Source organism: Pseudoliparis swirei, chromosome 1 (genome assembly GCF_029220125.1).
Source record: "Pseudoliparis swirei isolate HS2019 ecotype Mariana Trench chromosome 1, NWPU_hadal_v1, whole genome shotgun sequence".
NCBI classification, from domain to species: Eukaryota; Metazoa; Chordata; class Actinopteri; order Perciformes; family Liparidae; genus Pseudoliparis; species Pseudoliparis swirei.
The window spans coordinates 16696214-16717573 of NC_079388.1; the positions used below are offsets into that span (position 1 = coordinate 16696214).

General features: G+C 46.2%; 1 protein-coding gene across 3 annotated transcripts in view; it reads left to right on the forward strand.

Annotated features, from left to right (window-relative positions):
- The window catches only part of hivep3a (HIVEP zinc finger 3a), a 34999-nt gene extending 19998 nt beyond the window's left edge, over positions 1–15001 (forward strand). For 2 of the 3 annotated variants that reach the window (XM_056417100.1, XM_056417104.1), the window contains 6 exons: positions 890–5066; positions 5763–5941; positions 8450–8622; positions 8698–8772; positions 10159–10712; positions 13724–15001. In XM_056417100.1, coding sequence (XP_056273075.1) covers positions 1245–5066; positions 5763–5941; positions 8450–8622; positions 8698–8772; positions 10159–10712; positions 13724–14215 — 5295 coding nt within the window. In that variant the 5' untranslated portion in view covers positions 890–1244 and the 3' untranslated portion in view covers positions 14216–15001. Of the gene's footprint in view, positions 1–889; positions 5067–5762; positions 5942–8449; positions 8623–8697; positions 8773–10158; positions 10713–11267; positions 11841–13723 lie in introns of those variants that run through there. The other variant, XM_056417113.1, reaches the window with a different exon arrangement.
- The last annotated feature ends 6359 nt before the right edge of the window (positions 15002–21360 follow it).

The window sequence follows — 21360 nt, forward strand, 5'->3', positions numbered from 1 at the left end:
ATGTTTCCTGTTTCAGTACGCTGGCACAAAATAACATTGGGAGTTCTCTTCAGTATCTGCTCTGATGCCACCTTGTGTATGCACTCACAGCTAACAGACAACCCTTCCCTTCATTTGCCTGGGCTTTTTTAAGTATTACAAAACAAAGATATAATGATCCAAAGACCTCCTCTCATGTGGCAGTACTGTACGGTAGTACTAGTAAAGTGTGGTTTGCAGCTGGATGACACAACAGTTCAAACGTGAAGTTCGACTTTGAGCATGCTGAGACACTGTTCCAGGGTCACATGCCACGGCTCCTTGGTTAATCCCAGTGTAACTAATTATGCAAAGAAAAGGCAATTAAAAAAAATTATACTATGAGTAACTCCTTTGTCAACCAGGAGGATTTGTATCTGGTTTAAACGTATTTATGTGGTTTTATTGGCTTGAAAGAGTAAAAATAAATCAATCTTGCCAAAGCATCAAGATAATAATAATAATATTCGAGTGTCGTTTTTTTCTCTTGCAGAATTGTCTCGTTTTATGGGAGTGGGCAGGATTTGTAAGGCTGTCCAACAGAAACATGTTGTGGTCTACGTTCTTGAAATAAGTAATGCATCTCAGATTATGCTGTTTTGAAATGTTCCTGTAGCAGCCAGTGGACATGCCTCTCTCTCTCTCTCTTTTTCTTGGAATCGTCCTTTTTATCTGCTACTTCCTGATATATTTGTAAACAAAATTGTTACATAATCCATTATAATTTAACAGTACTCCGCAGGAAAGTGAGAGCTGAATGTTATGACACAAAACCTAAATATCTATACTTGGCAGGCGGAGGGTCAGAGTCTGTATTTCAAAGTTGAATTGTATGCACAGTTTTTCGATAATGAATTGTTTGTCTTCACAGATCTTCATGTTGAGAAGAGGGAAGAGTCAAACATTCAACTGAGCATCAGACTGTGCGGCAGCAAGACTGGCCGAGTGCGTCACGATGGGTCACTTTAAGTTCGCATGGCAGAGGACTTCCTCCACAGCACATTCTTTGATGCCGCCGTTCTACATTTGATGGCATCATTCTGCTGTCGAGCCGCACAGTCAACGCAAAACAAGTGGAAACTATGAAGTAAACTAAAGTGGATATAATTTGATAGAATTCAGGCATCTTCAACCCATTCTCCAGTTCATGATTTGGATTGAAGTCTGTAGCCTGACCCAGGCAGACAGGCATCCCACGTGTCTACCTGAGGTTGACCTTCCATTTTATGGAGGCCTTGCATAGTCGCCTGACGACTGGGGAGCAGTCCGGAGGTCAAGAGCACTGTCAACCAGAGTCTCCTCCCCGAGGACCACAGCCCAAGTCTCCCTCCCAGCCCCGGCAGCAGAAGCAAAGCGGCTCCCCAAAGCCCCATGGCACGCTGCAGAAGCCCAAAGACTCCAGAAGACAGCATCCTGAACGTAAACGCCTCAGGCACCAGCGACCGAGCATCGACTCGGATGCGGCGGTTGAACACAATCATGAGGCAACAAAAGCCACCACAGTTCCTACGTCGTCGCCAGGCTCACCTACCTCAGCAGGTGGCCCCACCCGGTCCGAACCAGAAACCCAGGAAGGCGCCACGAAACAGAAACGTGAGCGCAAGTCTCAGAGACCGGGCAAATACGTCTGCACTTACTGCGGCCGTGCGTGTGCAAAGCCGAGTGTCCTCCAGAAACATATTCGCTCCCACACAGGTGAAAGACCATATCCCTGCGCCCCATGCGGCTTCTCGTTTAAGACCAAGAGTAACTTGTACAAGCACCGCAAATCGCACACCCACAGGGTGAAGGCCGGTCTGGCACTCGGGGAGCCGAGAACTGTCGAAGAGCAAGTCACTGAGTCAGAAGACGAAACCAGACGGCTTGTGTCATCCTCTTCCCTCGCAGACAGGCAAAGCAGTGTGGCCTCAATCAAGAGTCCAGACACAGACGGGGTCAAAGATTGCACCGGAGGAATCAATGACTCGAATGCAGTGAAAAAGAGACTGGCCTTGCGGCTCAGTCGAGGAAAACATGGTTCTCGAGACTTATCTGACGAAAAGTCTTCATCTCTAATTCTAGGGAGTAAAGGCAGTACAGAATCCGGCTATTTCTCTCGCTCTGAAAGTACGGAGCAGTCACAGGACAGCCCGCCGAACACAAGTGCCAAAAGCTATGCAGAGATCATCCTCGGCAAATATGGGCGTCTCGGACACCTGCAGAGGATGTCCCGGCAACATAACCAGCAGCCCTCTGGTCAGGAGGACAAAAGCATCGCATTCACAGTCCCTAAGAAGCAGGTTATTGATCACATCACCAAACTCATCACTATCAACGAGGCAGTGGTTGACACCAGTAAAATTGACAGCGTGAAGCCGAGGAGATTCTCACTCTCCAGGAAGAATAGTTCCGAGTCACAAAAGAGTTCATCTGTGAAAGACGCAGTAATACACAGCCCTATAGCTGGAGATCTGGGCTATAAAAGCAGTGGCTCCATCACCATGGGAGTTCCATGTGAGAAATTTCATCATTCATCCCAAAATACCGAGCGGCCAGCTGGCCAGACATCCACCGCCCCTTTGGTGAGAAGTCACTCGATGCCATCGGCAGCAAGTTCGTTTGGCGCCTCCGGCGGTGGCCTCAGCAAGTTCCGCTTAACTCAGTCCTTCGATGAACGACAGCCCTCTGAAACGCAGGCGTCCCGCCGTTACCGGATGCTAAAGCGGCAGCCGGCTATTGAAATCCCGCTCGGTGCCGAACTTCCAAAAGAAGACCAAGAGGGTTCCCGTTCACTTTACACAGACGTCGTCACCGCCGTGCCTGACCGCACGCAAAGCCAACCGCAGCCGTACGAGTGCGAGGCCTGTGGCACTGGATGCAACGACTGGGAGGGTTATAAGAAACACAAGAAAAGCCTGTGCTCAGTACGTCATCCGAAAAACGAGGTGGTGATTAGTCAAACGGGGTGCTCGCAGCTGATTGACCATGCGGTCAGAGCAGGGTCTTCAGCAATGCGCAAGAGACGGAAAGAAGAGAGTTTGGAGTTTGACGATCCTTCTTCTCCTTCATTACCTTCTCCGGCCCTCTTGTCAGGGCATTGTAAAGACCAAAGCAATGTGGCTTACGAGGGCCACCAGAGACCCGCACTACAAACCTGTTCAGTCATTCAACACACTCGTTCGTTTGAAAAACAGGAATCTTTTTGCAATGATAGTCAAGGCGCCAAGGCAACAACCAACTCTCCACCTCATGAAGAATATCAACTGGTGCCTCAGAAACAACCCCAGCATTCGGCAATACTAACAACTCGGAAGCTGGTCCCAGAAATACTGGTTACAGAGGATTCATACACGAGAGCGTCGACCTCATTAGAGCCAACATCCACGGTGAAACGTTCAGAGAAACCCGACGAGTTTCAGTGGCCACAGAGAAGCCCGTCTCTGGCCCAGCTTCCCATAGAAAAGCTTCCTCCGAAGAAGAAGCGCTTGCGTCTAGCCGAGGCTTCCCAATCCTCCGGGGAATCCAGTTTCGAATCGATATCCCTCCCTCGCAGCCCGAGTCAGGACAGCAGTGCGTCGTATGCATCGAGTCGTTCCACGTCCTTTGAAGAGACGAATAGACCAGACATGGAGATCACAGCGTCAACGCCACTGAGGAGATCAAGAGCTCCTCACATGTTGGCGGTGCCTGGGGTGCATCAGCACAGAGAGGTGAGGCGTTCGGCGTCTGAGCAGGCGCCTCGTGACCCACGACCGAGCGTCCTCATGGCTGAGACCCGCAGTAAGTCTTTTGACTACATCCGTCTGTCCCCCGAGCGCTCCGCAGTTGGCTGGAGGGAAAGAAGAAAGTGTCTCCTCATGAGACACACTGCTGTTCGAGATCCAGAAGAGGAGGAGCAGCAGCAGTGTGCCACACCGAGCCGTAGTCCCGAACATGTCGGCTCCACCACATCTTCTAAAGCGAGCCCAACTTCTGTGTACTGCAGCAAGACTCCTACCTCCCCTTTATCAGGTGACGCGGTCTTGCGTAATCCAGGATTACAAGGCAAAGAGCGCTTCTCTCAGTGGAAACTCAGTCAGAATATTCAGTTGACGGGCAGCTCGGAACTCACATGTATAGATCATGTAAAAAAAGAGGCTTCGCACATCCAAACGGAGCAGCCACCCCGTCAAGCAACGCAACCCTATCCTTCACACGGAGCATCAGGGGCAGCCAGAGCTCACTATCTCCCCATGTCCACAGGGCTGAAGCTAGAGATTCCCTTACTCCACGATGATTATTCGGAGGTTCGAGTAAATCCCTCTCACATCCGGCACTCGGTGCCTCACATCACTTCCAGTCCGGAGCTCCTGAGGCCAGTCCCGTCTCCAGCCGTAGCGGTGCGTCTCCAAACGGACACACTCACCCTAGCATGTGCCATATATACCACATTTTCTCGGTCCACCTCGCCCAGGCCACAGGAGGCGGTTGATGCTGTAACACCCAATATGGGCATCCCAACGGCCGAAGCCAGAAACCAAAGGAACAAAAGTCCAGACCCTCAACCGCGGTCCGACGATGGGTTGAAGATATCAGGCTCGGGGGGCAACAAGCGCATGCTTTCCCCTTCAAACAGTGTAGAGCTCCTCCCTGGGTCTCAGCAGCAGCAGAAACGAGTAAAGGAAGAAGAGGAAGAGGAGTTGGGATGTCGTGACGAGGCAACAGTGGACACATGCAATCAGGAACTCAAAAGAGAAAATCAGACATGTCCAACCAGTGTCTGTTCCCCCATTGCACATGTTGGCTCATCATACCCCAGTCTGCTGTCCAACACCTGTAATAGCTGGTGCTATTTAAACTACATTAAACCAAACCCATCCACTCTGGATGAACAGAAGCCCTCAGTGTATTCATCGTGGTCCACCAGCAGCTATGACCCCAACCCACCTGGCCTCTCAAGCAAGACGGCTCTCTCTCTGCTGCACTGCAAGCAGAGGCTCAGCCCCTCCATCTACACCGTATCCCCCACGTCAGTCAGGACCACCGAGTCGATGGAGCAAGAGGACAACAAAAGGCTGTGCTCCTCTGAGGTAACTACAAAATAAGTACAATTGTAAATCTGTATTTAAATAACAATGTGCGTACAAAGAAAAAAATGCACAGCCACTAGAGAACATCTGGGAATTTCACATTTATTTGCCCAATCCAAAAAATAGAGGCACTAGGAAGTCTGAGAGGTTAGTTGAGATGCAATAAAAGATTTTCTTCAGGTGCATAGAAGGTGGGTTCCCCTGGTTAGATTATAACAAGTGTATATATGTGTGTGTGTGTGTGTGTGTGTGTGTGTTAATATATATATATATATATGTATATATAAATATATATATATGTGTATATTATATATAAATATATGTGTATATATATATGTGTACATTATATATAAATGTATATTTATATATATATGTGTATGTGTATATATACATATATATATATGTATATATACTGTGGTGAAGCTAATGCTCACTGATGTCACTATAGTGTACATTACAGTATCATAATGGTGTGCAAAATAATGTATTTTTAACAAAAATACTAAAAACAGTGTAAAAGAATATGGGCGCTAAGCAAAAATATAAAATATCGTAAAGAAAGTCAACTGTGGTTCTTATTTGAGCATATATTCACAATGCTATTAAACACAACGTTCAATGAGACTTCCCATTTTTGTCTCCCTGGGCATGCTGGAGCAGAGTTGGTGAATTTGCCCATGTCTCTTTCGGGTGTAGGTTTACAGCCGGCCGTACTGCAGAGACCACGAGGGAACGAGGAAGGGACCGCTGTCGGCAGATGGCAACAGGTCAGACAGAAAAGAAGAGGGGGAGGATGAGAAGAAGAGCGAGGAGGAGGAAGTACAGTCGTGCTCCATAAATAAACAACCTCCAGAAGTTTGGATCCCTGAGAGAGGGTGAGTATGAACTTATGACAGCTCAGCATTTCAGTAGAATCCAGTTTACGCGTGACATAATGTCCATATTTACAGCGTTACCGCCCCTTATTCCTGCTTGCGTCATATATCTGGGAATGTTGTGGAAACCGGTGTCTGTCCATCACGTTGGAGAGGCCAAAAGGTCGTCCGTCTGCATCAACAGAGAGCGTCTGTTGAGGGGCTAAAGCAAGGAGACTACCTTTTTCCTTTTGCACTTGTATAGATTAATTTACACCACCCATCACCAGCCAATCACATAGAGCAGAGGCACTGACACCAATAGAATGAGTAGAACATATTCACAGTATATACATCTACACACATGGCATCAGTCCTCAAAGGGAGCCGGCCATACTGAACGGGATGAGAGGTCACCAAAGGGAACTCTGTTGGTCCTAAAACAGTCGTCGGGTACCAATATGAACCATTTCTTTAGCGGAAGTCATTTGCCCTGTTCACACAAAGGCTGCAAAAAGTCAAGTCAAAAGAGACGTTTTAAGACATCTGGACAGAATTGTTTGTATAGAATATATTAAATAAAAATACAATAGGCTGTAATGCATCAACACACATCCAACAGTGTAACCACTGTTCTAAATCAGGTTACAATACAGCATATTAAATGGGATAATCAAATTAAAAGGTGTGTCACCATATTAACCAAACTGAATACTATATATATATATTTTTTAAATATATATATATTTAAAAAAAATTATATATATATATTAAAATAAAATATATATATATAAATATATATATACCAGAAATCGACTCACAACGAGTTAAAAGTGAACTGTGAGCAACACACTCTGAGGTGTGTTTCTATATCAGGAGACATAGACAATAGAGGACTCTTTGTGTTGTCGGTCAGGATGCTGTGTACAGTATGATTCTCTTTTTCAAGTTATTGAATTTAAATGGTGAAAGTCACGGTTCATAAAGGTCATTTAATCCATGTAAAAAAAAAAAAGATAACATGAACAGCAATAACTGATCTTGAGGTCAAGTTAAATGCGGTACGCACATTTGTACGGCGTGGCTTTATTTTGACACAGTTCTGTTATTTATTTATCTTAATTAAAGCTCACGCACTTCTCAAATTAAATTTGCAGCGAGGTTAAACCGGACACGCTCAGTCCGCCTGATACCCATCAGAATGAAACGCTGCTGCGATGCGGCCGAGTGCAGAGAGCTGCCATCTGTGTCTGTGTGTCTGTGTGTGTGTGTGCACAAATCCCTGTTGTGACTCACGTTGACGCTCCTCACAGCCGTCCTAAAAGAGTGAGTCATCCTCGCGCCTGCTCGCTTTCTCCTTCGCTGTCTGTCTGAGGGACAAAAAGACCAAACTGAGGCGGAGAGGAAGTTGAACATTACTGTTTTCTGTTGTTCGGGAAGGCGAACAACAAAATTGAATTAAACTGAATTGAATAGATGTTTTACAGTGTAGAGTAAAGTAAGAGGAAAGTGTCCCGCCATGATTACCTTCGCATTGAAAATGCGGAAGGTTATGTTTTGATCGCCGTGTATTTATTTATTTATTTATATGCGTGTTACTCGCATAACACAAAAAGTATTAAACCGAATCGCATGAAATTTGGTGGGATGATTGGTTATTATCCGGTGACCATTTGATTAGATTTTGGGATCAATCGGGTCAAAGGTCAAGGTCATGAAAAGGTCAACATCTTCTTTTTACCATAGCACGGTCAATTTTTATCCAATTGGCATGCAACTAATGCCAAAATGTTCATAATTCAATGCCAAATCTTGTGATATGCGAAGGTATGCGCTCTACCGAGTGCCCGTTCTAGTTTTAAAGTGTTTCTCTCTCATTCACTTTTTCAAGACCGTAACAGCGACCGTTAACAATACCTGCCGAGTTCATCCAGCCAAACCCGGCCGCTTATAATCGGAACGATTGTTTCTCGCAGGAATGTGTTTTCATTTTTCTGTGTTTTTTCATGCTTATTTGGAGCAGCAGCTGGTCTGGGCCCCGGGTTTCCCTCCCTCTCCGGCCTGTTTTTATTGGCCGGCTGCAGAAAAAACCCCAGACCGTGGGCCACATCGTAGGCTCCCCCTTGTTTGGACATGGTGGTGTTATGAGCTGTGATGGGGTTATAAGGCAGTGGGGAGGGTGGGGGGTGTCTGGTTTTGGGCTTTATGAAAGCTGCTCTGTTGAAGCTGAAGTGGGCGCCTCGCTGAGGGACCCTCAGTGTACATGGAGGGGTGGACCCCGGCCCAGCTGCCACAGTGTGAGCTCACTGTGTCGAAAAAGGGCCAGACGGATTGTGTACTTACACTGGGTAAATAGTCTCTAAAGAGCTGCTTACAGGTGCTCGAGGGCCTGCAGACGGTCTGTCGGCTCCAGTTGCACTCGTATTGATCGTGACCGTCATCCCGAGAGGAGCGGCATCAATGGACATCTGACAGAGAAAAGCTCCGAGGGCGAAACTAAAGCCCCCGCCGCTCTCTTCACACCCACAGATCCACCGAGAAGTATGCGCCCGTGCCCGGTGGAGGTGGGGGGGAGTGCCAATGCGAGGACTGTAGATTCCAGCTTCAGAATGCCACCGGCGTGCCGCAAAAGTGCCCCCGCGGCATCACAGGGTCGCCGCCGCATAACTGCCCACGCGCCGCCCTTTCTCCCGAAGCCAGAGGTGAGGAAACCACGAGCGGCGTCTGCGTTCATCGTGCGTCCATCGCGAGCTCATCCGGTCTGCTGTGTTTCACAGGAAGCCTCATCGAACACTTCAGATCAGAGTCCCGCGGAGAAGAAATCTGTCGTGACCCGGATGGCACAGATGAAGGTATGCTAGGAAATATTCACCACGAGTGGCACACATTAAACAGCAGGCTTTTGTTTATGAGACAAAGAGGATGTGTCAGTGACATGGTCCTGCGCTCTCTTTTTCTTGTACTGGCTTTTCCATCTTTTTTTTTTTTTTAAGATTTATTTTTATGAACAACACATTTGAAATAGCCAGCATTTACAGTTTGTTATACTGAAAATATTATTTTACAAAAAGAAAATACACAAATGTATAACCTTGTAGAAACACCACACAAGGATGATGTTGTTTTTTTAACATAAGATGAAAACAAGGAGAAAACAAAACAAAACAAAAACATTACACAAACGTTTCCCCATCCCACCGCTTTTCCATCTTAGCTCAGTATTAGCATCCATGTTAGCTTCCTGGTTATTATCTTCCTCTCTGTGCACACGGACCACACATGTTTGACACCTCGCTGAGGAAGCAACCAAACAAATATCCACCGGGGGAAAGTGTTTCAGCTTTAGATAGATCACATGAGGCTGAAGCAAATTGCAGAGGGTCCAACGATGATTTCACTGCGGGCGGTGGTGGGCACCAAGAAGCCTCTCCAGCACCATCACACATGGGAGGGTGAGGCGACCCGGGGTAGTCGTTGAGGCCAGATGGTGCTGACTTCTTTGGGACGACCAGGCACACGCGTCTTCCTTCCACAGCACACCCCTTCACGGCAGTGCTTTGACACAGTTGGTTTAGTCCACATTAGATTACATATCTGAGCAGTTTTATCGTATAATGTGCAGCGTGTGGGTCTGACGGATATGAGAAACATTGACCACTATTCACTTCATTAGTCCTCTGCCCACCAGGATCGGCTGTCATGTAGCCGTTGTGATCAAGGTGGCTGGTCAGACCGTGTTGCTATCTGGTGACCACAGCTGTAACCTGAGCCACACGCGATCGTCTATGAATTGATAAATAACAGCGCCCCAACTCTGTTGACTTCCACACTTTGTCACATTGATTGAGCCTCTACAGTTCACGTTAGTGTGAAGAGAAATGTAAACATTGGTTCTGTGCATATCAGAATCTGGGGCATTTCAAGATGTAAGATATGTGGGAGAGGAAACATGGGAGAGGCTCTTTTAGGTGTTACACCCAGGGAACAAATGTGCGAGGCTGGTACTAAGCTGCCACAACGAGGCCACCTTACACCTTTACGGGTCCATATGATGTCCTGGATGATATGCAGTTAGAACTGGCTCGACAAAATATATTTTTTAAATAGCCCAAATTAGGAAGAACTCTGTATTATTTATTAATATCTCCCAAGTCCTTGATACTGAATTAATTTAATGACAATATGGAGTTGGTGTTCGCGTAAGAACATGAGTTGAAGAGACTTTTTTTCTGTCCTAGGAGTCTGTGAAGAACGTTTACTCCATCCAGACGAACAGAAAGATCCTCAGCAGTCCGATCGGGGGGAAAGTCCTGAAGAGGAGGCAGACGACGGCAGACCCGATGAAGAGGGTCGGGCCCCGGTGGCCGAAAGCTCTCGCACTGCCTCCTCGATGGAGCCTGAACCCGGCCGCTCCGTCCCGCTTTCCCCCGAGGGTTCGACCCCGCAGAGCTCAGCCGGCGCCAGGCGGGCGTTGTTCGCCCGCAGGCGCTTCGACGCGTCGGCGTCGGCGTCCTCCGGAGGCTCCCGCTCTCCAAGCGCCCGTCACCCCCGGAGTCCGCGCAGGGAGCCGTCTCCGCCTCGTAGCCCGTCACCCGGAGGTCGCCCCTCCCCCGCTGCCCCCTCTTCACCCGGTTGTCATGTCTCCACCTCCGCTCTGAGACCAGTGTCCCCAGTCAGAGGTATTTCTCCTGTAACGGTCCAGTCCTCCGGGCCTCCGGGCTCCCTTGCGGACGCCTTCGCCCCGTCTCAAGCTCGTCTTCACCCGGGAGACCCGTCGTCTCACGCGAGAGCGGTGAGTCGCTTCAGCATTTGTATTATCTTTTCCACATATTATCTAACCCGGCCATTGTTTTGGTCTTCCTCTAAATCCGCCACGGCTCTGTTTTTTGCCGTGTGTATAATTAACGCCGGTCACGCCGCGGCGTTCCTTCAAACCGCAGTCTTCCCTCACCTGTGACTTCCGTCTCTGTTCGCCACAGGTTTTTAAATACATCAGCATCTGGCCCACGAAGCTAATCGTGTGCGGCCCAGTAACATCCCAGTGAGTCAACATCGAGAACAAATATACATAGGCCGGTACACATGAGACTATTCGCAGGCCCAGGGTTGCCAGGTCTGTGTGACAAAACCAGCCCAATGGCCAATCAAAACCAGCCGAAAAACCAGCCCAATATCAGAACTCAAAATATGCCCGTGCTAAACCATATACACTGCTTTTAAAGTCCATGTCCATGTGTGTACGTGCTGATCTGGAGTCAGTTTGGTAGGATTTGGGTATAAATAAATTATTTCATTTAAAATATGGATTTTTATTTGAAGATATTCATGTAATTTGCATGCAAAATAGGTCTACCCGAACCAGCGGACAACAAATTCAACCCGCGGCAACACTTCAAAAGTAGCCTAATTCCGCGGGGAAACCGCGGACCTGGCAACACTGCGCAGGCCGGTCGCCGAGCTCCAGAAAGAAGAACCGCACGTCGACGACAAAAAACCACGCGGGTGAATCGGTTCCCCCGAATTAAATGAACACAAATAAAAGTTTATTTTCCAAACTTGTGGTGATGTCATGAAGTAACCTCACACTTCCTCCTTACACTCATATAGGTCTCACAGGAGGAGATAGAAGTTCACATTCTCTGCACACAAAGACACACCTGTTTACATCTGGGTGTGTCTAGTTAGGGGGAGACGTATTTTTCCTCGACACTTTAACCTGCTGGAGATTCACTTTGGTCACTGCCTTGTGTATATATTTAGTTTCCTCTGTATATTTAGTATTTTAGTATTTCGTATTACATTTTTTTTTGTTTTGTGTTTTATTTTTATCTTTTATTTCTAATAATGCTCTAATGTGCACCTGCTGCTGTGATCCTGAAATGTCCCCACTGTGGGACCAATAAAGGGTTATCTTATCTTATATTATCTTATTTAAATACCTACATATTGGATGGGTACATGTACAGTATGTGAATATTTGCTCAAATAAGAACCACAGCGGACTTTCTTTATGATCTTTCATAGATATATTTGCTTACGGCCCATATTTTTACCTTCGCATTGAAAATGCGGAAGGTTATGTTTTGATCGCCGTGTATTTATTTATATATTTATTTGTATGCGTGTTCCTCGCATAACAAAAAAAGTTTTAAACCGAATCGCATGCAATTTGGTGGGATGATTGGTTATTATCCGGGGACCATTTGATTAGATTTTGGGATCGATCGGGTCAAAGGTCAAGGTCATGGAAAGGTCAACATCTTCTTTTTACCATAGCACAGTCATTTTTATCCAATTGGCATGCAACTAATGCCAACATGTTCATAATTCAATGCCCAATCTTGTGATATGCGAAGGTATACGCTATACCGAGTGCCCGTTCTATTTTATACTGTTTTTAGTATCATTATACAAAATACAGTATTTTGCACACCGTTCTGATACAGTAATGTACACTCTCGTGACATCCGTACACATTAGCTTCACCACAGTATTTATACTCTGGTTAGTAACAAGGTATAGCAGTACAAAGACACCAATGATATGTTTGGGGTCATTTCGACACAGTGACACAATTGAATAACTGTAAAATGTCCCGCCCACTTCATATACATAAATAAAATACATGCTAACGGTTTAACCGTGAACCTTTAAAGCCACCCAACAGTGATGTCACCGTACAGTACGGCTGTACGGTGACATCAGGCCACTTTCATATGTGATCCTGAATCAGACGCGGGTATTTTTTTGCAATGGGACCTCAGACTGAATAGTATTTATTCGACTACTTTATTCTGTCGCTTCCTACCGACATCACAATTCTGCGCCGTTAAGCCAATCACGTGACGATCCCACCACTCCTGGCTCCCACTTCACACACACACACACACACACACACACACACACACAAGTAGCAGCCCCAAAATAAAAAGCACTATTTATAAACGTAGCTCTCGTTCTCCTTGTCCTCCTTATGTTCCGTTCCCACATCCAGTCCATGCTTCCACTTTACATCAACTTACTGGACTCTCGATACCCAAACTGATGCACACTGAGGGCTTCTGTTCCTCCAGAGTGGATGAGTTTGGTTTAATTAAACGGCCATTAGTCAAATAAATAAAAAATCTGGAGCTGAGCAATAAATCCAAATTGAGCATAAAGGCTTATAGGCAGTGTATGCAGTGAGAATAGTCCGGCTTTGAAATGTGAATAATGTATGAACTGTCTGCACCTCTGTCGGTGACCTGAGGTGACCCCCACATCTCATACAGAGTCACACTCACAGAGGCCGCTTCACAGTAATTACACTTCCACAAGACAAGTCCGTTTAACACATCTATGAGCCGGGTGCTATAACTTCCAGCTCTTCCGTCATAACTATTGATCGACAACTTTATGTTAGTGGTTGTTCACAACACTTTATTTATTTATTTTTCACTTATTTATTACCTTCGCATTGAAAATGCGAAAGGTTATGTTTTGATCGCCATATATTTATTTATTTATTTATTTGTATGCGTGTTACTCGCATAACTAAAAAAGTATTAAACCGAATCGCATGAAATTTGGTGGGATGATTGGTTATTATCCGGGGACCATTTGATTAGATTTTGGGATCAATCGGGTCAAAGGTCAAGGTCATGGAAAGGTCAAAATCTTATTTTTACCATAGCACGGTAAATTTGTATTCAATTGCCATGCAACTAATGCCAACATGTTCATAATTCAATGCCCAATCTTGTGATATGCGAAGGTATGCGCTCTACCGAGTGCCCGTTCTAGTTCCCCCTTGTTTTGTTGCAGTTTGTGGATGACGTCGGTCTGACCCGCACCGCCCCACATCCCACGCGGCCTCGCGGAGCCCACACCCTCCTGAGCCACCTCCCTCTGCACTCCCAGCCGGCGGGCCAGGACCCGAGCCTCCTGATTCCCATCGGGGGGATCCACATGATTCAGCCGCGGTCCACCCTCCCTCTGTACAGCCTGGTGATCAGCCCCGCAGCCGCCGCGGCAGGCCCCGTCGGGAGATCCTGGAAACTAAGCGACCCTCCGAAGGGGAGGTTCCCTCCGCCGCAGCGCCAGGATACTCTAAAAGAGGCGTCGCCCGGCGGCCGGTCGGACGCTTTATCGCACAAAGACAGTCGGGGAGGCTTCGGCGTACGGCTGCCGTCCAGCGCCGGGACGGAGGCGAGGCCTCCGGAGGTCGTCCCGGACGCACATGTTACAGAGGTGTGTGTTTACCCCGAGTCCACCCAAGGCCAAAAAAAGGCTCCTTCCTCCCAGACACAACTCTGATAGGAGGGAGAGTCTGAAGGGGCGGCGCAAAAAGACTGAGAACCAGCGCCTGTTGTCAAAACACGGCGCTGGTTTGGAGACCGAGGACAAAAGGCAAGAGCACTTCAGCACCGCTTCTGAATGACGCTGTTATGTAATTATATTAATAATATATAGACACTATGTTAGATATGCAGTATGTTTTGTAAATCTTTTTTTACCCTCTTGTTTGATGTCATCGGTGTTAATTTATTTACGTGCTAATATGCAAATTCTGTACTATATGCAAAAGCAGCTGGAATGAAGATAGACACAGTTTTAATCAGTTTCCTTATTAACCCATTCGACAGCTGTGATATACTATTGCTGTGTTAATGTACTGTATTACCAAAATGGATATAGAAAGGTACCGCAAATATTTATTCACCCCGACCAGTATTTTGAAGTGCAATTTTATGTCGAGATTGTGGTATGAAATGTCATTCTTAAAAGGCTGTGATTATTATTATTTGTCAGTTTTTGTTGTTGTTGTTGTCGTCTTTGTTTGAGTTCAAAGAAGCAGGGTTTACGATCACCTCCTTTTCTAATGTCTTCAGGAAAAGAAGTTTCACAGGAAGACATTTGGAGTGCACTGACAAATAATTTGATATCCAGAGGAAACTTGTTTCACGTACATGGTAGCTACGGTACAAGTTTTTTTTCATAAAACAGATACATGTATTTTTGTGTTGTTGCTTTTATAAATGATACAATCACTCTTGTCATCTTCATGTTTACCATTAAACTTCTCATTTTTACAGATTTATATTAAAACTGTGTTACACGTGTGGTTTTTCTTTGCTCAATAAGTTCTTCCACTTCTTTTTCAAAATTCTAATTTATGGATGGAAATCGATCGCTGCTTGGAAGTCAGGAAAAGCACACAAAGAAATGTGAAACGTAACTGTTTGTGGAGAAGAATTATTGCACATTTAGAGTGTTTAATTTGTGGTTTAAAGGTCAGCTGCCCGATATTATCAAACACCTCCTACAATCAACCTGCCAGACCTTTGTGTCTACATCACATATTGACACAGGATACTAGCTGCAGAGTATTCCAGTTAACTTTTAAATGCACTGCAATAAAAAAAATTTAAAAGCTAATCAACACATGGCTGTTGCCGCACAGTTTGAAAAATGTTCCACATCCTTTGTTATGTCTCCAAAAAAAAAAAAACTTTAAACCGTAGGATCCCAGAAAAGAATTTAAAGGTCATGTGTAAACCAAGCAATTTTATAATCCAACTGATAAGACTAAATATGATTTATAATAATGATTATTGACAACACATGTTGACTCTTCACACTCTGCTGTGTGCATTATCCAGAGAAATTAGGATACTTCATTTGGGGAAAAGACTTTGCCGTTGAATTTTCTTACAGCGTAATCTTCAATGTGAGGATAACAGAACTAGAGTTGTTGGGAAAACAACAACAACAAGAACAACTCTTTCTTGGGTCCATCTGACCCTTTAAAAAGCTTAAAAATATAAAGCCTGAAGAGCTTTATTTCGTTTTTCTAAAACCTGTGAAGATTGACTGTGGCAACTCTCTGTGTGTGTGGTAAGACTCAAAGTGTACTTGGTGTTGAAAGTCCACCACTTAGAAGAAAAGCAATTCTACAAAAAAATTAAGTAGTTTCGTCTTCCTCGATTTAATCTATTATTTATTGTAATTGTGTGGCGCTTTACTGGATCATTCTTTTCTCTCCGGTGCTGATGTGGCGGTGAACGCAGCTTGTCTTTGTTTCCCGGAGCTGCAGGTGTCACATGTGGCCACTTGGTGGCAGTAGAAAGCTACTTTAGGTCCATCTGGGCTCATCCTGCCTGTGTGCTGAAATGGATGACGTCACACACTGAAGGTAGCAGACCGCATACTGTTCTCAATCAAGCTTCTTTTACATATTTATTTCAAAGGAAAGACACAATTGGAAAATACTTTTTTTATTTTTTATGATATGGTACATTTTGAGACTGGGCTGTTTTGCATCCATAAAATGTCTTCTTTCAGATTAGTGGAAAGAAAACAAGCCGAAGTACACATTGAGGGTTTATTAATACTTTGTCTGTTTGCGTCTGGAGATTTTAGCATGTCTTCAAAAGTTACCAGAATGCCTACATTTGTTTATTTGATCATTTCATTTCATTCAAAAGATGTTCATCTTCAACTGGGAGTGGTCCGTGGGGATATTCATTTGTTAATTGTTTACCCTATTCTTTTGTAGTGTCATGCAAAATGTATGGAATTTTACAAAACATATCTTGGGCCGTTATTTTTCTAATAAATTTGTTTTCTCACTGAGACAGAAATCCCACTTCAGTAGCACTTATACACCAAACCTCTAGTTTCAATCGAGTGGCGGCTGGTCGAATCTGTTTTCGGTATAGGGCCATCCAATCAATTTCAGCAAACATCCCAGTATGATTCAATGCAAAAAAAGTTGTAGTTAAATATTTAACATTTATTCCAACACTGACATAATAAGGATATCGTATTCATACAATTCAGTATATATATATATATATATATTCTGTATAATATTATAAATAAATATAATATAAATATACAATATAAATATTGTTTAATATGAATCACATGTATATAACATCTAATAGAACATGTTTGTATATTAATTTGCCCATATGAACCTTTTATGAGTTGAGCACATAGATGTCAAAAGGTTGAATTCTTATTTTAAAATGAAGAATTGAACTGTTTGACATCTGTTAAATTCTAAAGAATTCAACACAGATGTCAAATGGTTGAATTCTTAATTACACTTTTCTGAAAACTAGTAGTTCAAAAAATAAGTTCCTTACTTGTTTTTTTACCCTGCGTGTCACCTGCGTGTCGCCTAAAAGTTTATCGTGACAATTGAATTCTTTTTTAATGATTCACTGAATGTTTTATGATAATTCCTTCCTTCTTCATACAAATGTCCCCTTTGGCTCCACAGCAACCAGAACAACAACGGCCAAAGACTCCCTTGAAATTGTGTGTCATATACAAAATGTGATTTACACAATATGATTAAAGATAATTATTAACTGACCACCGTGACGCATTTTCAAAGGCGGACTGCGGTGATAAGATTCACTAGAAGAGGCCATGAAAATTAAATCATAATCATGACGGGAAACATTTCAGAGGGATTTTTTTAAACGGAGTTCAATGTGCGTTATGAAAACCAAACGAGAGATATGGATTAGCAGGAAGACTTCGATATGGCAGCAACATTGCGTTTTACAGCTGTTAACATTCCTCCGATGCTAAATTAAAAAGCGTGTAAAGGGGGTCACAACCCCGACACCTGAGCCAGCTCCATTCATCGAAGAAGACCATGGAATACAACTGAAAGCTAGTTGCCGGGATTAAGAAGATGAATGGTGCAATTCTTAATCAGCTCCTAGTCCCATTACTCAGAGCTATGTTCATCTTTTAACTGGTCTCACTGGCATCAGAACCTCCAGGTGACTGGTTGTTGCAGACACCCTCATCACTCGTGTCACACCGAAACCGCCTCACTGCGGTTTACTTTAGTTTCGGTCTTTGTAAAGGACGCCGCTATCAAAGCCTCCTTCTGCTTGTACATGGGCACATATTCTTTACCTTACTCATATCAGGGTCTGGGGGGGGGGGGGGAGGGGTCACTATTCCATGCTCGTCTTTTACCTCAGACGCCATCAACACTTGCCTAGTAGCTTCCTGTCTTTTTACACATTTCTTAAAGATGACGTGTCTGCATTTTCCTCTCACATCTCACATTCCTGGTCATTGTAATGATTTACAGAAGAGGGATTTCTGCTGGTCTCAAACGGAAAAGTGTGTTGAAGTTAAATCTTCTGTCTCCTGTATGCTGCACATTCCATATCGGCCCAATGGAAACAAAAGAAACAAAAGGGTAACTTTTTTAAGAGTTTTAAAAAAGTCAACCCTTCTAATTTTATGCCAGTAGCTACCTTTTATTACAGGTGATGCATTTCGCATTTCAAGTTGCATCCGCTACAAAGCCCTGATAAGGGATTTAATCAGCAGAATGGCGTAGTAAAATGGCGCTGTGCCAACGGCTGCTTGTTTCAGTAGTGGCGTTTTGCTTTTATTTTATTGTCTTTTTTTGCACTTTTCCTCTCTTTTTCTTTTTCTTTTCTTTCACGTTTGTCTTAGTTACGGTCGGACACTGGACCATAACTACTTTTTTCGATAATTCTACTGTGGCTTTTGTTCACTTTGTCGTGAGTATCGGAGAGCCTGCAGCAAAACAATGACGGGGACCGTCGTCTACTCGCGTGCTCAGCTGATCGCGCTGTGCAGGCCGAAGCTTCTGCCTGGAGACAGACCTGTGATCCCGCTGGAGCTACGGAGAAGGGCTCGCGGTTGCAGATCGGGTGTCAAGCGGAGGGCTAAAACGAGGAGATACAAACCCTCGGTACCGTCGATCATAACGGGGAACGTGAGGTCTTTGGCGAATAAGACGGATGAGCTCGGCGCGCTGGTAATGACCGAGAGGATCTTCCGTGAGAGCAGTCTCTTGTGCTTCACTGAGACGTGGCTACACGCGGACTATCCGGATCACAGCGCGTCTTTGCCCGGCTTCAGAACTGTTCGGGCTGACAGAGACGCTACACAGAGCGATAAGAAGAGGGGGGGCGGGATCGCTGTTTATGTGAATGAACGGTGGTGCCACCCGGACCATGTGTGCGTGAAGGAGCGCTTCTGTAGCCCGAACATTGAACTGTTGGCCGTGGGGATGCGCCCGTACTATTTGCCGAGAGAGTTCACGTCCGCCATTGTGGTTGTCGTGTACGTGCCGCCATCAGCTGACGCTGAGGAAGCTGTGGACACCATCCACTCCACTGTGTCTGCTCTGCTGAATCATCAGCCTGGAGCATTCATGGCTATCACTGGTGACTTTAACCACACCACATTGGAAAAAGCTCTGCCAACCTTCCATCAATACATAGACTGCCCAACAAGGAACAATAAAACTCTGGACTTGCTGTATGCTAATACTAAGGACGATACAGCGCCACTGCCCTTCCCCTCGGCAGGTCTGATCATGACCTGGTCCGCTGACACCCAGGTATGTTCCTCTGGTGAAGAGGCTGCCGGTGACCACCAGGACTGTGAGGAGGTGGTCTCTGGAGGCTAACGACGCCTACAGGACTGCTTCGAGTCAACGGACTGGGATGTGTTGTGTGGACCGCACGGGGAGGACATCAACAGGATGACCGACTGCATCACGGAATACATCAAGTTCTGTGAACACACCACCATCCCATCACGGACTGTGCGCTGCTTCCCAACAACAAGCCCTGGATCACCAGGGACCTGAAGGCGCTTAACATGAAGAAAGCTGCTTTCAGGTCTGGAGACAGGGATGAGCTGAGGAAAGCCCAGCGCAACCTAAAGGTGAAGCTCAGGGAGGGCAAGGACTCCTACAGGAGGAAGCTGGAGGCCAAACTCCAGCTGAACAACACAAGGGAGGTGTGGTCTGGCATGAAGCAGATAACTGGCTTCAAGGTGGGAGGGAGACAGCCAGGGGGCTCCCTGGAGAGGGCCAACGAGCTGAACTGTTTCTTCAATAGGTTCAGTTCACAGCCCTCCCCCGTCTCCTCCACACATCACACCTCCCAAACACCTCCCCCTCTGTCCCCCCTGCTGAGCTGCACATCCACCGAGCCCTCAATAACAATGGGCTCCTCCACCTTCCCCCTCTCTCTGTGACGACTGACCAGGTGAGAAGACAGCTGGAGAAACTACACCAGCGCAGAGCTGAAGGTCCTGATGGCATCAGCCCCAGGGTCCTAAAGACCTGCGCCACCCAGCTGTCTGGTGTCCTGCAGCGCCTCTTCAACCTCAGCCTGAGGCTGGGGAAGTCCCGTGCTGTGGAAGACGTCGTGCCTGGTCCCTGTCCCCAAGAAGGCAACACCATCTGGCCTCAACGACTACCGAGCGGTCGACCTCACCTCGCATGTGATGAAGGTGCTGGAGAGGCTGGTCTTGGCCCACCTCCGCCGCAGGTGAAATCGTCGCTGGACCCTCTGCAATTTGCTTACCAGCCTCATGTGGGAGTGGACGACGCCATCATCTACCTGCTGCAACGAGCTCAGTCGCACCTGGATGGAACCGTGTCTCTGTGAGAGTCACTTTTGACTTCTCCAGTGCATTTAACACCATCCAGCCACTGCTGCTGAGTGAGAAGCTGCGGGTGGCCGTGTGGACGCGCCCACCATCTCCTGGATCACTGACTACCTCACAGGCAGACCACAGTTTGTCAGAATGGGCGTGTGCTGTCTGGAACGGTGGTCAGTGATGTTGGAGCCCCACAGGAACTGTTCTGTCTCCTTCCTCTTCACCCTGTACACCAGTGACTTCCAGTACAACACGGAGTCATGCCATCTGCAGAAGTACTCTGATGACTCTGCAGTGGTCGGGTGTATTAGGGATGGACGGGAGGAGGAGTACAGGGCAGTGGTGAGTGACTTTGTAAAGTGGGCCGATGAGTACCACCTGCGGCTGAACGTGGCCAAGACCAGAGAGATGGTGGTGGACTTCAGGAGGAAGGCGACAGCTCCTACACCTCTGAGTGTCCTGGGAGTGGACGTGGACATGGTGGAGGAGTACAAGTACCTGGGCGTCTCCATCGACAGCCGACTGAACTGGAAGGCCAACATCAACGCTGTGTACAAGAAGGGGATGAGTCGACTTTTTCCTGAGAAAGCTTCGATCCTTCAACGTGTGCAGCAAGATGCTGGAGTTATTCTACCAGTCGGTTGTGGCCAGTGTGCTGCACTTTGCCATTGTCTGCTGGGGAGCAGCATCGAGCCGGTGACACCAGCCGCCTTAACAAACTGGTTAGGAAGGCTGGCTCCATCATCGGCTGCCAGCTGGAGCACCTGGAACAGGTGGTGGAGAGGAGGACGTTGAAGAAACTGGTGTCCATATTGGACAACCCGGACCACCCTCTCCACCACCTCCTACAGGGACAGAGGAGTACTTTCTCCAAACGTCTCCTCACGCTCCGCTGCCACAAGGAGAGATACAGGAGAACATTCCTGCCGACGGCTATGAGGCTCTACAACAGTTCACCTCTTGCCAGATCACCCTAACCCTTCTTATATTTGTGT